Below are 15,680 nucleotides of genomic sequence, written 5' to 3'. Positions count from 1 at the left end.
ATCATGTCTTCACAATTGATGTAGTTGTGACACACCTGAGTAAAAATAACAGCACCTGAAAGCCCAGTTTTCTGAGTGTGGCTGGACAGAACTGCAGGGTTCTCGGGGCTGGAGGGGCGTAAAATAAAAGATGCAGTTAAGGGGTGTGATCTTATAATTTCACTCGAATAAAACTTAAACATACATAAAAACAAGCTGAACATGCTAAACAGCAATCTATTCAGAAATAAGGTACGCTTCTAAATAAAGCACAGAAAGGACTTCTAAGTGGCATGAGTTCATGAGTCACCACGATCAATAATCAGGAAGATGACAGAGTTAAAAAGGCTTGTTTCATGTCTTTGCAGAAGTGGGTCAGCTGAAGTGTTCAGCATGTGTAGTACAGTACATGAGCTTTGGAGCCACAAGTATCTCCTGTGGATGCTGCTAACGTCCCTGTAAATCACACAGTGTATAATGCATCCTGAAGGCGGATATGCTAGAGGGAACCCCTTGCCACCAAACTGAAGGGGAAGCTGGAGTGAACACAGAGCACTGGTCACTACCAGCCGCACAATACCAGACCTAAGGGACCCTGACCTGATCCACTAGAGAAAAGTGTCAGTTTTTTGTTTCTGAGAGTTTGGCTTTTTTTGGTGTGGCAAGCCCTCAGGCAATAAAAGTGAGGTGTGAATGTAGTGAGAAAATTCTTCAGGGAGTTATGTTCTTGTGGCAGCATTGGTATGGCGTAAAACACCTAAATGAGACCAAAGATAGATGTCAAACCAGTGGTGTTTGACTGTCTGACAAGGAGAGGTTATTTGCCTAGCTCAGTGATCAGAGAATCCAAAAGAAAAGGACTCTGGAAGCAGGCAGGCAATCCTCATAATATGGAGCAGGTGGCCATGTGCTAAAGGATAGCTCATATTTTAAAAAGGCAGCTCTGGAAAAGTGCATGTAGATCAGATATGGCTAAGATGACTTGGCACAAGCTAGCGAACCAGCTCAGAAGATGGGATAACTTAGCAGTCAAAACATTGGGTTTGGATTTCCTGGAGATCAAGGGTCAAACCCTGACTTGAGTCTTCTAAGTGGTTTTCGCATAACTCCTTTATATAATAAAGGAGCAGATCCAAAATAGAAGAGTGTTGTAGGTCATAATTTAGGTGGTTTGTTATGGTTAATTGGGGTCTTGAATGACGGGCGGTGTTGTAACTCATAACTGAGATACAGTGGCGGAGTATGAGAGCTTAGTACTACAGTAGTCGGGGTGGTTGCTCAGGATAGAGGTCTCTTGGCAGAGCAGCATGGGGGGATGTTTACATGATGCTATTACTCCACTCCTGGATCGTTTTTAACAAATGTACATTAGAACAAGTAAGCTCAAGGACCGTCTCTGCTCAGTGGAAAGATACTAAGGTATACTTGACAGTAAAGAGCTTGGCAAGCTGTAAAGAGAAAATGCACAAGCTTTCAGCTCTTTGTGCAGCTGCCGTGAAGAAAGTAACAAGGGTGACACCTTGTATTCCCCTCTCAATACAATGTAAATCAAAGGGTTCCTAAATGTATTCACTGGAAAGAAGTGGGAGCTTGTCATTCCAGGTCTGGGGAAGATAAACTCTGACATCTTGATTTTTTTTTAATTTTTTTTAATTTTTTTTAATTTTTTTGCTTTTGGGTCAGAAGAAAACTTGTGACTCAGTTTCAGAACAAGGGAGCTATACAATGTTAAATGTATGGATTTGTATGCTTTCCATTTCTTCTAGGAGGCATTTAGTGTCTCTGGAAATGTCCGTGGACTGATGACTGCAAACTGGGATTATCCTGTCACTAGGAGTAAAAAAAAAATATCCAGGTGGATTTTTATTGTGAATGTTGCCATCTGTGAATCAAGTTTTAGACCATCAAACTCTATTTCCCCCTCTCCTCCCTCCCCCTTGGTATACAAACCTGTTCAATATTATTATAAGTTAAGATAGTTCTAATCTTAGAAGTGCCTCTTGTGGATCAAGGCCCTATTGTGCTAGACACTGTGTGAACATAACAAAAATCCGTATTCCCTTCCCTGAAGAATTAGAATCTAAACATAGGATGAGACAAATGGGGAGGACAAGGTAATAATTAAACAATTGTTTGTATAATAAGCAGTAGTCCTGACACTGAAGCATTCTTGGGTGTTGCGATCGGGGTCATTGTGGAAGCTGCCTGTATTTTATTATTATTTATATGTTTGTTTGTGTTTGCTATATGGTTACAAGGGATGCTTTAAAGATAATGCGGGTGTCAATCTCTTTGAAGTTTTAGCTCCACCATGCTGAATGCCTACTCATAACCTCAGGATCTGGAAAAAAAAGAGGCTGGAAACTGTGAACAAAGAAGTTTGTTTGAGTGTGATAAATTGAGGGTCTGTGATGTGCAGGGGGAGAGATGGGGTCTGTGGAGAATCAGACTGAATCCCAGACCCAGAAGCGGGGTGGAGGGGGAAGGCAGCTGAGCAGGCCTGCCTGAGTTTTAGGTATGTACAGACTGTTGATTGTGTTAAACCCTTTTCTCTTGGTAGGCTGTGTTCCTACTGTCGAGATTAAACAATACTTTGCTTTGAAAAGATGGTTCTGGGATAAGGGGAGTCTTGCAGGGCAGCTGAATCTAGTCAGGCCTGCTGAGCAGTCACAGTTGGTTCCAGGAGGCTGTAGCCTAAGAGGGAAAATGGCTGGATTCTGTCCCAGAGGGAGGCAAGAGGCCTGTCACCTAAGGTGACGTGCTCAGAGGTACCAGAGAGAGGGGGGTCAAAGATGAGTTTTAAGGAGGACAGTTTAGTGCCTTTGCAGGGTTGGGGTTTTTTTTGGTTTTGTTTTGTTGTTTTTTCTGTGTTTGGCAGATATCATACTTTCTAGATGAGGTCACTAAACCATGGGTTACTTAAATGTTATGTCCTATAGGACATTCTCTGTTGCATTTACACTTCTGGGATACTTTTGGAATTAGTAGTCTACTAGTTGCAGAATATTGAAACATTTAGAGCTGTCTACTGATACAAGATGACAATACCACCGATTCTTTTTTCTATAGAAATGGTAGGATTATGATGTTAATAGGTTGCAGGATGACTCTGACTACTTCAGTCACAATCAGCAGCACACAGTGTATCTGTACTGCGTGGGATTGTGGATGACCAGGGATTGCTGAACCACTGGAAAAATAGAAACCCATAGGTCTTTCTGGAGTTCCGTATATGTTGCCAACGAGCAAGCAAAGAGCAGCATGCTTCAAATGCATCCAGCAAGCTCAGAGGCAAATTGCAGAGCAAAAATGTAGTAGTCTTGCCAGTGCTCCTGCTGCTGTTGCTGAAAGAGAAGCCTTTTGTTTGTTGCAAAGTTAACCCAAAAAACTTCCTGACCACCAGAACTTGATTGGTTCATTGCAGTGTGAACTTTGTCTGCTTTTCTCGGAGCTGCACACCTGCTCTGTATATGAATAATACAGCACACTTTATGCTTCTGTGAAGGAAAAGGTCCCTACATCAAAGTAAAATTTTGGTTCTCAGTTAAATCTTGAGCCCTTTCCTAATGATCATTTTAAAATATACGTTCTCATCTTGTCAAATTCTTAACTGTCCCATATTGCCAACACTGGCTGTTGAAAAATCAAGAGATTTTTCTTAAATGCTATTAGTTTTGAAGTCTCATGATTTTCATTTGCAGTCTGTTTTGGGGCCTTTAAGAGGGCCCCTTTCTAAGCTTTACTCCAGTGTTAAAGTCTGGAAACTTACTTACCTACTTGTAAGTGAAAGCTGAGATCCTCATGCAGTCAGAGGACTTCAGGTGCTGGGGCTTTGAGAAAAACAATCAATATTGTGAGTTATGATAGAATTGCAAGAGCCAGCAACGCCGTAAGAGAGCGATCCGGTGGAAGAAAAAAGTTAGTGACTTTACCTTTCTAATTCACTAATTTGAATGTATTTAATTTCAGATTTGGTGGAGTTAGTTTTAAGAATGAGAATGAAATATAATTTATTTGTGTAATTATAGAGTGTTTGTTTCCACCTTTTTGTGTTTGCAAAATATTCTGGAACAACGCAAGAATAACAATCACATCTGTAGATTGACTCTTTCAGGCTGCTACTATGACAACCTTGGTATCTGACAGAAGGGTGACTAGAAAAGGTCTCTTCTTTGTCTTGAGCCTTGAAGCAATATTTAGTTTCACACTATTTACATTGTAATGTGTCTCTCTGCAGTCAGTTACATCTGTTTCAATTTAACATAAGACTGTTGCTATGGAGATGGTGTGTTGAATAGAAATAGGTCATATCGGTGCCATTTTCAGTGTATTTATAGAAAAGAAAGGGCTAGCTGGGGAGAGGTCTGGCTCAAGTGAAGGGAGAAGGTGCATTTATCTGAAGACCTTTGTTTGATTTGGGTGGGAGCTTGTTTTAAATATAGGGACCACATGTACAACTGTAGCCTGTTAAAAATTCCCCAAGTCCTACAGGAAAGGAGGGGTGCATATGTATGTGTGAGAGAGACAGGACAGGATCTTTATGCTCAGTGGAATACATCCGTTAGGTAAGGAAATCCCTTGCAGAACAGGTGAAATAATAATATTCCAGGGCTGTGTATCCTTAATCTCTCCATCTGAAAAGCTGTCTCCGACTTGAGTCGTCAAGCCTTGTCACTGCACTACATTAATCTATTTGGGACTCTGACCTGGGGCAGGACCTTGATGGGAGCTAATAGTAATCATTCAAATTGACCTACATATGGTAGCCACAGTGCAGTCTTAATAAACATTGATTCTAGCAGCCTGGACTGTGCGAGTGAAATTGAGCACACAGTGGCTGCTACAATTACTGACGCCTACGAGAGATGAACCTTCCACGTTTGTGCAGAATGGCCTGAATATCTCATAGCCCAGTGGTTAGGCATGTATCTGTGAGGTGGCAGATCCCTGTTCAAATCCCTTCTACCCCTCAGGTGGAGGAGGGACTTGAACTAGGGATGCCCCACATCCCAGGTGAGTACCCTAACCACTGGGGCGAAGAGAGATTCTGCCCGTCTCCTCTTCCCCCTATGCTCATGTATAGGGGCCTGATCTGGTAGGCAAGCTCTGAACATGCTTGCTGGGTCGGCAGGTGACTTAAAGAAGCACCTATCTTTTCTGTAGTTGATGCATAGCTCTGGGGCTGAGGGAGCCAGATGCCTGGCATGGGACTGCAGTTTTTCCAAGGCCACCTCTTGTGCCGCCCCCCATGCAAAAACAGTGCAGGAGCCTAATGGCAAGAGAGGTTTGCAGCTGAGAATCCCAAGCAGAGAATCCCAACTCTGAGTGGGGTGGAGATGGAGCTTGGGACACATCTGTCTCCTATTGTTTAGCTTAGGGATTGGCCACCTTTGGCCTGCGACCCGCCTGGGTAAGCTCCCTGGCGGGCAAGGCTGGTTTGTTTACCTGCCACGTCCGCAGGTTCGGCCGATCGTGGCTCCCACTGGCCAATGGGGGCTGTGGGAAGTGGCGGCCAGCACATTCCTTGGCCCACACCGCTTCCTGCAGCCCCCGTTGGCCTGGAGCAATGAACCGCAGCCAGTGGGAGCTGCAATCGGCTGAACCTGCGGACGCGGCAGGTAAACAAACTGGCCTGGCCTGCCAGGGGGCTGACCCTGGTGGGCCATGTGCTGAGAGTTGCTGATCCCTGGTCTAGCTTAGGTGGGTCATTTCCTAGCGTGCTGACTTTTGTGAATCCTATTCTGAGGTGCTTATCTCTCCCCATTCGTTGTATAGGGAGCCAAGGCACCTCAGTCAGGCTTCAGGAATCCCAGTGATTTTCTAGGTGCCTAATAGTTAGGCATGGCAATGCTCAGCATCACCACAGCTAAGCTGCTTTGTGAATCCAGCCCAAAGTCTCTCTCTCAGGTTTTAGCACAATGATTTAAATACTTTCCAATTCAAAAAAAGGAGCTTAGACGCTGGCATCCAAATGAGATTGAACCATGAACTCCATGTAGCCTCATGGGATGGTTCATGGAAGATGAATTCAGCTAGAGCAGGGATGGCTGAGCTGCAGTAAAACTGCGGCTCGCGGAGTGGCCCCTTCCCCGCTCCCCCATTCTCCACCTAGCAGACTGGCGTGAGCCGGGGTAGGGAGACTTGGCCTCGCACCCTGTGGCAGGGCTAGAGGCTTCTGCCAGAGACTGGTGCCTGCTGGGGTGGAGGGGGGCACAATTTTAAAGGTTCAGCCCCCCCCCCCTCCACTGCCCCTCAGCAGCTTGAGTCATGCCCCCCAGGCATGTCCAGCCTCTAACCCAGAGGCCCATCCCTGCAGCTCCCAGGTTTTTTCACTGCCTCTCCCCACAGCCTCAGCTCCCAGCTTGCAGGCTCCAGCAGCTGCTGTGCAGGGAGGGGGCCCAGCAGTACCAGGCGGCTGAGCAGGGCCTGCAAATCTTGGCAAAAATCCCACATGTCGCCTTTGGCTACTGCCCAGCGGGGAGGGAGGTCTTTGGGCTTCAGCAGGAGCAGGGCTGAAGCTGCAAGCCTTGGCAGGCCTGCTCTATGTCTTGAACTTCTGAAGATTGTTATAAATGCGACTTGGAGGGTCAGTAAGTTTGATCACCCCTGAACTAGAATTTGGGGTGAAATGAAAAATTCAGCCTCACTTGCAAACTGATCTACAGAACAGATTCAAGAACCAAGTCCTGAGAAATGAGATTTCAGAAGCCAAACCTAGGTTACTCAGTTACGTGTTACTATCCATAAAGCAATTTACCAGATTTTATTTGAAGGGATGCTATCAGCCAAAATTTGGGGCAAATGAGTTTTCTAAAACTGTTACAAACCCAAGACAAATAAAAATGTTTTCATGATCATTTAAAGAAACCCAAGAGAAATGTTTGTTTTTCAAACAAACTTTCCCCTGCAATGTTTCCAGCCCTGGCAGTACAGCACTGCTTCTAATCCCTAACCTGCCTAAGGAGAATGGATCACTAGACAATATTTTCGGCAAAGGCCAGAATAATCTGCAGGCTTTTGCTGACTTGTCCCACGGAAGTCAGTGAGGCTATTGGTGGAATAAGGGACTCACAGACTGTTCTGGAAAAGTAAATAGGACTCTGAGAAATTTCATTTTTAATCTAAGGTGGCAGTAGCTGACTACGCCTCAGTTCCGCAAATTGCTTCATGGATGTGGGAGAACTTGTAGGAGTGAGTTTGTTGTTAATGATTCTCCTTGCAGTATGATTAAATTGTGTCCTCCTGTCTGCACAATTTCATGAGAGGAGTGTACTGTAGCCCTCACTGTGGTTTCTTAGAGATTTTAGTTCTACAGCAGAAACTATGGGGAATGTAAATATTCAGGTGATTGAACCAACCATATGAAGTATTCTACTGTTGAGCCTTTCTAAAACAACATCCTTATACTTATAAAAATAGTTGTCCTGTTTTCAGAGGTGTTATCCACTTAAACTGCTTGAACAAACATTTCAATAAAAGTGACTTTTCTTAGACTTTATTTTATTTTATTTTTTGAAGAAAGAATAATTTTGCTAATAGAGAACCTGTGGTCTATATTGCAGATTAAAGAGTGTATCAAAGTGAAATGGTTGATATCTTATTTAATTATCCCTTCTGGACCTATTGTTCAGAAGCATATGTTCTGTTTTTGCAGACTGAATCTGTCACCCAGTCTATGGAACATGTCTAGATCTGAAGCATGAGAATGTCAGGCATTATGAAAGCAATTAAGCTCCTTAGTGGTATGAGAAGGTTTGCAGTATTAAATGATGGGGGTTGTAGATCCTCATGGTGGACATCATGGTGTCATTTGAAAACGGGTCCCTGGCGTTCCACAAGGCCCAAGCTCGGAAGGTGTTGAAATATAACCTGCTGGCTCACATGCTAAGAGCCCAGGGCTATGAGGTCCAGATCCGCACCCTACTCGTGGGAGCCTTGGGTGTGTGGGACCCCCACAATGAGCCGGTGCTGAGAGCATGCGGAGTCAGTCGGCACTACACCCGGCTCATGAGATGGCTCATGGTGTCCGACACCATCACGTGGTTCAGAGACATTTGCATGGAGCACATCATGGGAGACCATCAATACTAGGACAAGTAAACAAAACCGCTGGTCAGGGAAATAACCCACTTCCTCCCTTCCCTGACGAACCAAGAGACGCACCCCACCCATGTACCTATTCGCTACACCAACACTGACTTGGGCTCTAAATACATTATATGGGTGGCATATCCGAGATCACTTATTCACTGACTCTTTAAAAAGCTCCCACACCCCAATCTGGGTCTATGCTGGTTATGTACTATGTATGCATCTTGTGAACCTTATAACCGATACTTGTAATCTCTCTTAACTCAAGCCTGACCCCAGATGTACAGTACCTTCCTCCTTAATTTGTGTACATTTGATTTTAAACATTAAATGTTGATTTTAAACATTTTAACATTAGCTTTAAAATTTTTGTCTGTTCTCTTATCAAATTAGCCTTTGTGCTGATTAGAGTTAGAGCAATTTAAAGCATTCTGAGAAGTTTGAAATGCATGTAACTTTTTTCTTTTTGGAAAGAGAAGTGCAATGCATATTAGTTGATAATGTCAATAATAATTAGTTGATAATAATAGTTGATAATGTCAATAAATGATTGACTTAATTGTCATTTGGAAACTAATCTGGAGGTTGTGGTATACCTAGTCTATAATTGTTACCTTGTTTGTATACTTCATCTGTGTATCTTCTAAAAATCTGATTGTTTGCAAAAACTGGCTGCCCTTTGGTGTTCAGTTCAGCACAACCAGAAACAGAAGAGAGACGTGCAGTGCTTTCGTGTGGAGAGACTTTTTCTTCTTTCTCTGTTACCATACACCATTCAGATTGAAAGCATGTTTTCGCTATTTGTGCACAAAGAAATGCTTCTTAGTCACTTGCAAGTTTTTGTTTTGGATAAGGATACAACAGTCCACTACAGACTTCATCTTTTTAAATCTAGCAGTTTCTTAAAAAAAGTCACAGTATGCGCATTTCAGTTCCTGTGAAACTACGGAAGAGATCTAAGTAAGGTTCTGTCAAGTTCTCTTGGCACGTGAATGTCCCTTTAACTTTCAGTAACCACCAGCTCTCAAATGGAGATAGTTGGGCTTCAGTCTTCTATACTACGAGTCAAAGATCCCAAATTTAGGAGACAAGGAGAAAATGCAAGAAAGTTGCATACAATCAGTCTTTTAGCTTAAATGTAGTCTGTAGCATGGGTTCTCAGACTCTGGTACTGGTGACCCCTTTCACACAGCAAGCCTCTGAGTGCGACCCTCCCCCCCTTATAAATTAAAAACACTTTTTTAAATGTATTTAACACCACTATAAATGCTGGAGGCAAAGTGGGGTTTGGGGTGGAGGCTGACATCTCGTGATCCCCCCCATGTAATAACCTCATGACCCCCTGAGGCGTCCCGACCCCCAGTTTGAGAACCCCTGGTCTATAGTGTCAGTTTTGGAATTCACTCATCTGATACTAGTAAATGAAACTACAGCCAGTCTGTGCTGGGGAAATTGAGCTGGCGGTCTAAAGTGGAGGGTTTCCCTCCAATTGGGATCATTGGAATCCTCCATAAGGGAGTCACGAAGTTTAGTGAGAGGCTGAGCGTGCTATTACACTTTTCAGAAAGGGCAGGGCCTCTGACTGAGAACAGCACTAGCATGCCTGAGCTGCACTAGCGTGTCTGCTTCCTTTTTGTAGTTGTCAGACTGGGAGACGAGCACAAGCTCTTTGAGAGTTGTGATTGCCTTCTGGGGTATGCATAAGAGGCCAAATTTAAATGGAACCCACTCTGTGAGATAGAAAGCTTTGGTCTCCAGGCTGCTGAGAACCATCCTGGTCTCCTGCACTTAATGCAGACATCTTCTATTCCAGCATTTTGAAGGAAAGTGTTTCAGGCACCTGTGTGTGACCACTTCCTGTCCACAGAGAGTTCTAGGCTTCTCTCTCTGCCTGGAATTCGACCATGCTTCTGAGGCAGTGATTCTCAAATTTATTTGATCGTGTAGTAGTTTACGCCCCCCATCCTCCTGCCACACAAGTACATATAACGATAAAAAAAAAATCAACGTGCAACTCTCATTAAATATTAAAAACAGGAAGGCACTGATCCAAACAGAGCCAACAGTCTGTTGTAATAAGAGCAAAAGCAAAATGGCAATTGTGGTCAATGCTTACAACTAAATCCCTGTTGTAACAAAGGGATTAACGTACAGTGCAAGTTTAACAAATTCATCACAATGCACAGCAGCATCTGAGGACTTGATATGTCTGGAGAAAAGAGCTTTGCTAGTTATTCATTGCTGTGGGTAAAATGTGCACAGTAAGTCCTCCCCCAAAGCTTCTCATGCCCCCCAGAATACATTCCATGCCCCCCCCAGGGGGGCCTATCCCCAAGTTTGAGAACATCTGTTCTAGGGGTTCAAGTGCTCTTATGCACAACTCAAGAATATTCCAAGGTTCCTCACTGGAGAGGTTCTGTCGTGTGGTGGGTTGATCTCAGGGCTGGAAGTCAGCAAATCCCAGTTCTGCCACTGACTCATTATATGGTTTAGGGCAAGATCTTTAGCCATGAACCTTGGGCTAAAACCCCACTTTTAGCTGGGGAAAACGATGTTGCAAGTTTTTGTGAGGATTCATTTTTCTGGTGGTCTTGCAAGTGTAAGCAGTGTACCTTTGCAATGTATTAACCACTTCCTTTTGTCAGACTGCCGTTTATTCCCTCTTCTGAAATTTCCATTTAAGCAATGCTGAGGAGGGGTCAGAACCATAGAGCACATACGGTTGAAACATTTAACATTTTCAAATACCTTTTCCTCCTCACTGCTAATCCCTGTGGGTGCAAGTAGCATAAATGGCATCATGCTTCTCCCGGGAAGCTGCTGCTAGCTTTCAGATTGTACTGGTTCAGGCTGCTCATCCACCTAGTCCAGTACCTTGTCTCTGAGTGGGGGCAGTAGCACATCCTTCACAGGAAGTAACCCCAAGATGGGCAATTCTAGAATAACCTGTTCATAAGGGAAGTTTCTCATTATTACTACCTAGGCCTTATATAGCGCTTTTCATTAGTAGATCTAAGAGAGCTTCACAAAGATCAGTATCATTATCTGAAACTAAGGAACAAAGTTTCAGAGTAGTAGCCGTGTTAGTCTGTGTCAGCAAAAAGAATGAGAAGTACTTGTGGCACCTTGGAGACTAACAAATTTATTTGGACATAAGTTTTGTGGGCTAAAGCCCACTTCATCAGATGCATGCAGTGGAAAGATAGAAGGGGAGGGCTTCTGAACACCAATAGCAGTCACCTTCAACCCCCAACTAAAACCTCTCCAGCGCATCATCAAGGATCTACAACCTATCCTGAAGGACGATCCCTCGCTCTCACAGATCTTGGGAGACAGGCCAGTCCTTGCTTACAGACAGCCCCCCAACCTGAAGCAAATACTCACCAGCAACCACACAACAAAAACACTAACCCAGGAACCTATCCTTGCAACAAAGACTATTGCCAACTCTGTCCACATATCTATTTAAGGGACACCATCATAGGACTGAATCACATCAGCCACACCATCAGAGGCTTGTTCACCTGCACATCTACCAATGTGATATATGCCATCATGTGCCAGCAATGCCTCTCTGCCATGTACATTGGCCAAACTGGACTGTCTCTACGCAAAAAAATAAATGGACACAAATCAGACATCAAGAATTATAACATTCAAAAATCAGTTGGAGAACACTTTAACCTCCCTGGTCACTCAATCACAGACCTAAAAGTGGCAATTCTTCAAAAAAAAAACTTCAAAAACAGACTCCAATGAGAAATTGCAGAACTGGAATTAATTTGCAAACTGGACACCATTAAATTAGGCTTGAATAAAGACTGGGAGTGGATGGGTCATTACACAAAGTAAAAACTATTTCCCCATGCTAATTTTCCCCCTACTGTTATTCACACTTTCTTGTGAACTGTTTGAAATGGGCCATCCTGATTATCGTTACAAAAGTTTTTTTTCTCTTGCTGATAATAGCCCACCTTAATTGATTGATTGGTCTCATTAGAGTTGGTATGGCAACACCCATTTTTTCATGTTCTGTGTATGGGTGTGTGTATATCTATCTATCTTCCAACTGTATTTTCCACTGCAAGTATCTGATGAAGTGGACTTTAGCCCATGAAAGCTTATGCCCAGATAAATTTGTTAGTCTCTAAGGTGCCGCAAGTACTCCTCGTTCTTTTTTTTTTTTTTTTTTTTTTAAAGGAACAAAGGTGAAGTGACTTGATCAAGGTCATCCAAGAGGCCAGTGGCAGAATAGAACCTGTTTCCTGAGCCCCAGTCCTATGCTCTATCCACTGGCTGTACTGCCTTCGCTTACCCTAGGCAATTGGTGGTTGGTTACATACTAAAGCATTGAGAGTTTTACATCATGATTTTTCTTATCCTAGTTAATATAACTGTGGATGTTCTTGTTCATATGCATATGTAATCTTTCTTTAAAAGCCTACTATGCCAACCCATTTGGGGGCAGGTCTGGGTTATTTCACTTAGCTCTTCCACTTGTACTTCCTGTGACCTAAACAGGCATTATCTTTTTGCCTCAACTTGCCACAAAGTGCTTTCACTGAAGTAGGCAGCAATAGTTTATAGTAAACTGTTATACAACTCTTCTGTATGTATTGTTCATAGCTGTTTTTGAAGTAAGAACGATGTTATGATCCTTAAACTATAACAACTACAGAAACAACTTACCATTCTGTTTAGAGAAACATTGCACACTAATGCAGTCATGAAGTGTTTGTATTTGGCAAAGTAATGCCAATCTTAAAAACAGTTCCAAGATATTAAAATTGAGATTATTTTTGTGGTTCGTCTGTCTCCACCTACTGGAAGTTGATAGCAAATACTGCAGATCCAGACTAGTGAGTTTAATTAACTGGAAAGAAAATGACAAGTGTGCTAAATGGAAGTCTTGACCTTAATTGACGGAAGTCCTCAGGGTGTTGTTTAATAGTCCCAAAAATACTGATTCTAGAGTTAGAAGCTGCCAGACCAAACTGGTGAACAAGTTAAAAATAAACTCTTTAGCCATAGCAGGGACAGGATATAACATTGCACAGCACTGCAAAGAGATTGCTGTGATGCTTAGTTGAAATCTGATTTACCAGCATGATGTGCTCAAAAAAGTCTAAAATAGTCTATAAGACAACCTGGGTAAGCTTCACAAATAGTTTCAGGATGCAAAAATTACAACTGGAAATTGGTGAGAAGACAGAGCTGTCAGACATGAATAGCCTGCTCAAGGTTGTGTTTTCAGGAAGCGAGCTGTAGTTCATAACATCAGAGACTTGGGAAAACATTGGGCTTCTCTCAATCCCTTCAAAATCTGAAGCAGGTCAATATTAGTGAAAAGCAGTCATTAAAAGAACTTTGCAGATTCAGTCACTTCATTTCCCCTCTGCTATTCTCCATAGTTTATTATTCCATACTTGTACTGGCTTTTGTTTGGTCATTAACACTGTAGACTAAACATATGGCTCTCAGTTGGTTAGAGATGATCTTCCACACAGTGGGTTTGGAGGCAGTAGACAGGTTTCTGAGCTGTGAGCTTAAAAATGAGGTGTAGTCACTTCTTCACTGTTGTCACTTGGATGTTTCCCAGAATAGCCTCTGACTGGGAATTTAGAAGACCTACAACATTCTTCTTGATTCTACTTGGCCTGTTTTCAGGTTGCAGCTGCTCCCTGGTGGATGCCTGTTAAAGGAGCTAATTGGAGGCAACCTGAGGGACCAGATTCTAATATCTCAAAGAGGTGAGCCAGACATGACCTTTCAGTTTTAACTGTGGTATTTACTTTGTGTCTGTACAAATTCAATGCGGATGGTGGGAGGCATGGTTCGAGACGGGCTTCTTGCTGTGCTCTTTCTATTGCTTCTCAGTGTATAGACAGTATTTTTTTCCTGTTGCATATAATATTGTAATTGGGACTGCTTGAGCATTTGCTCTAGTTAAAGCATTAGCACTTGAAAGAACTAATAACCTCTGTCACGGTTAGATAAAAATACACTAGCTGGGCACATTGTATTGATTTGAAGCTTGATTGGACTTTAGGTGTCCTGTTCACTTTTGATGGTCTGGGACCTGCCAACCTGAGAGAGCACTGTGACTGAGATCAGTAGAGGATGCTCTGGATTAATTTATGTCTTCCCAACCCTGCTGCACCCCTTTCATTATAAAAGAGTTGCATGTAAGGTATCCTCTGAGTGTGCTCCATGGTTCAGGAATTCTGAGGCCATCTGTCTTATAGAGAATGGCTCAGGATGTTGGTGGGGGGGAGGAATACAATTTTCAAAACTGCCTAAGCAATTTAGGACCCTAATTCTCACTGAAAGTCAATGGGACTTAAATGACTTAGGAGGGTAGGCCCTTCTATATGTTTTATCCATGGGTTTGTTGCAGTGAGGGAAATGAGGGCACATTCTTCAGTGATGATCTTTGTGTAATGCTGCAGAGTGATACACTTATGTAGATGTAAATCTTGTTGTTAAGGAGCTATGTTTGGTGTCCTTATGTATTGTTAAAGAAATGATGATGAAACAGGTGATGATGATCAATAACTTCATGTTAAGAGCATGTTAAGTTTCAGTCTCTCACCTGATGTATTTAGGGTTATTTAAAAAAAAAAAAAGCAGATTTTTTTTTAGCCTATGTCTGGTAGAAGCTGATGTATTGAATCCCTTAAGGATGGGGCCACATATCTTTAACATCAGTTGGTGGCTGGTGCACATCATCTGCTCTCCAAGGGGGAATAAAGAGAAATTATCTGAAGCAAAAATAGAGGCAGTGGTATCAAGAGACAAGAAAAAAATAATGAAGAGAGATTTAGGTCATAGCAGTTAACAGCTTTGGAAATGTGCTCTCTGAGCCTTACATTTTGTATGAGTTGGTTGTGAGCCTGGCCTAGTATAATGATCTTTATCTAACCCTTTCTTCAAACTTCCCATCACACAGAAATAGTCTAAAAGGTAGAGAAAGAAACAAAGAATGAAGATTAGTGGGAGGCTGGGAGACGTGAACTAGTGAAAGTGGGGAAAAGTGAAAGACCAATAGCTAATACAGTGAGTCGGAAGCCTTGAGCATTCAACTCTTGTACCAGAAGCCCCTACTAGCAGGGTGGTAGCTCACTCTGCCAGAGGGTTTTGGCAGAAGAGAGGGGTGGGGATGGGGGGGGGGGGCAGGGGTATTGTGACCAGGATAAATGAGACCTTCCGTCTCAGAGGGCTGAAACAGTCCCTTTTGGGTAGGAGGGGCTGGGAATGTGTGAGCAAGAGGGTATGGGGATTAAAACAGGGAAAACATGGTAGTCATTTGTAAAAGTTTGCAGTAAAAAATCCTGCTTCCGTTCCCAAATTACTGCAGCTCCAAAATGGTGAGGTTTGAAGAGGCCTGAGGCTAAGTGAGGGGTTGGCCAGTATTCCCTCCTGCCATTACGCCCCCCCCCCCCCCAAAAAAAAAAAAAAAAAGTAAATTTCTTTAATAGATTTGAGGAGGGGAGGGAAAGAAAATAGAGAATTAAAATTAATAGTAAAACTGATATAAAAATAACCTAACTCTACAAACCTAAACTGTGCCCCATCCAGAGGCTGCTCTTCCTCTGACTCTGTCTTCTAAT

General features: G+C 42.9%; 1 protein-coding gene across 8 annotated transcripts in view; it reads left to right on the top strand.

The window, feature by feature from the left end:
• Positions 1 to 15,680, top strand: part of SUMF1 (sulfatase modifying factor 1) — an 81,158-nt gene that overhangs the window by 25,308 nt on the left and 40,170 nt on the right. For all 8 annotated transcript variants that reach the window (XR_006292513.1, XM_043552290.1, XM_037903842.2 and 5 more), the window contains one exon: positions 13,738 to 13,820. Coding sequence is in view for 7 of the 8 variants with exons in the window: in XM_043552290.1 (XP_043408225.1) it covers positions 13,738 to 13,820 (83 nt within the window). In the remaining variant the exon portion in view is untranslated. The remainder of the gene's footprint in view (positions 1 to 13,737; positions 13,821 to 15,680) is intronic.

Source organism: Chelonia mydas, chromosome 7 (assembly GCF_015237465.2).
Source record: "Chelonia mydas isolate rCheMyd1 chromosome 7, rCheMyd1.pri.v2, whole genome shotgun sequence".
Classification (NCBI taxonomy): domain Eukaryota; kingdom Metazoa; phylum Chordata; order Testudines; family Cheloniidae; genus Chelonia; species Chelonia mydas.
The sequence above is the reverse complement of the archived record's forward strand: the minus strand, read 5'-3'. Positions and strand labels throughout refer to the sequence as shown.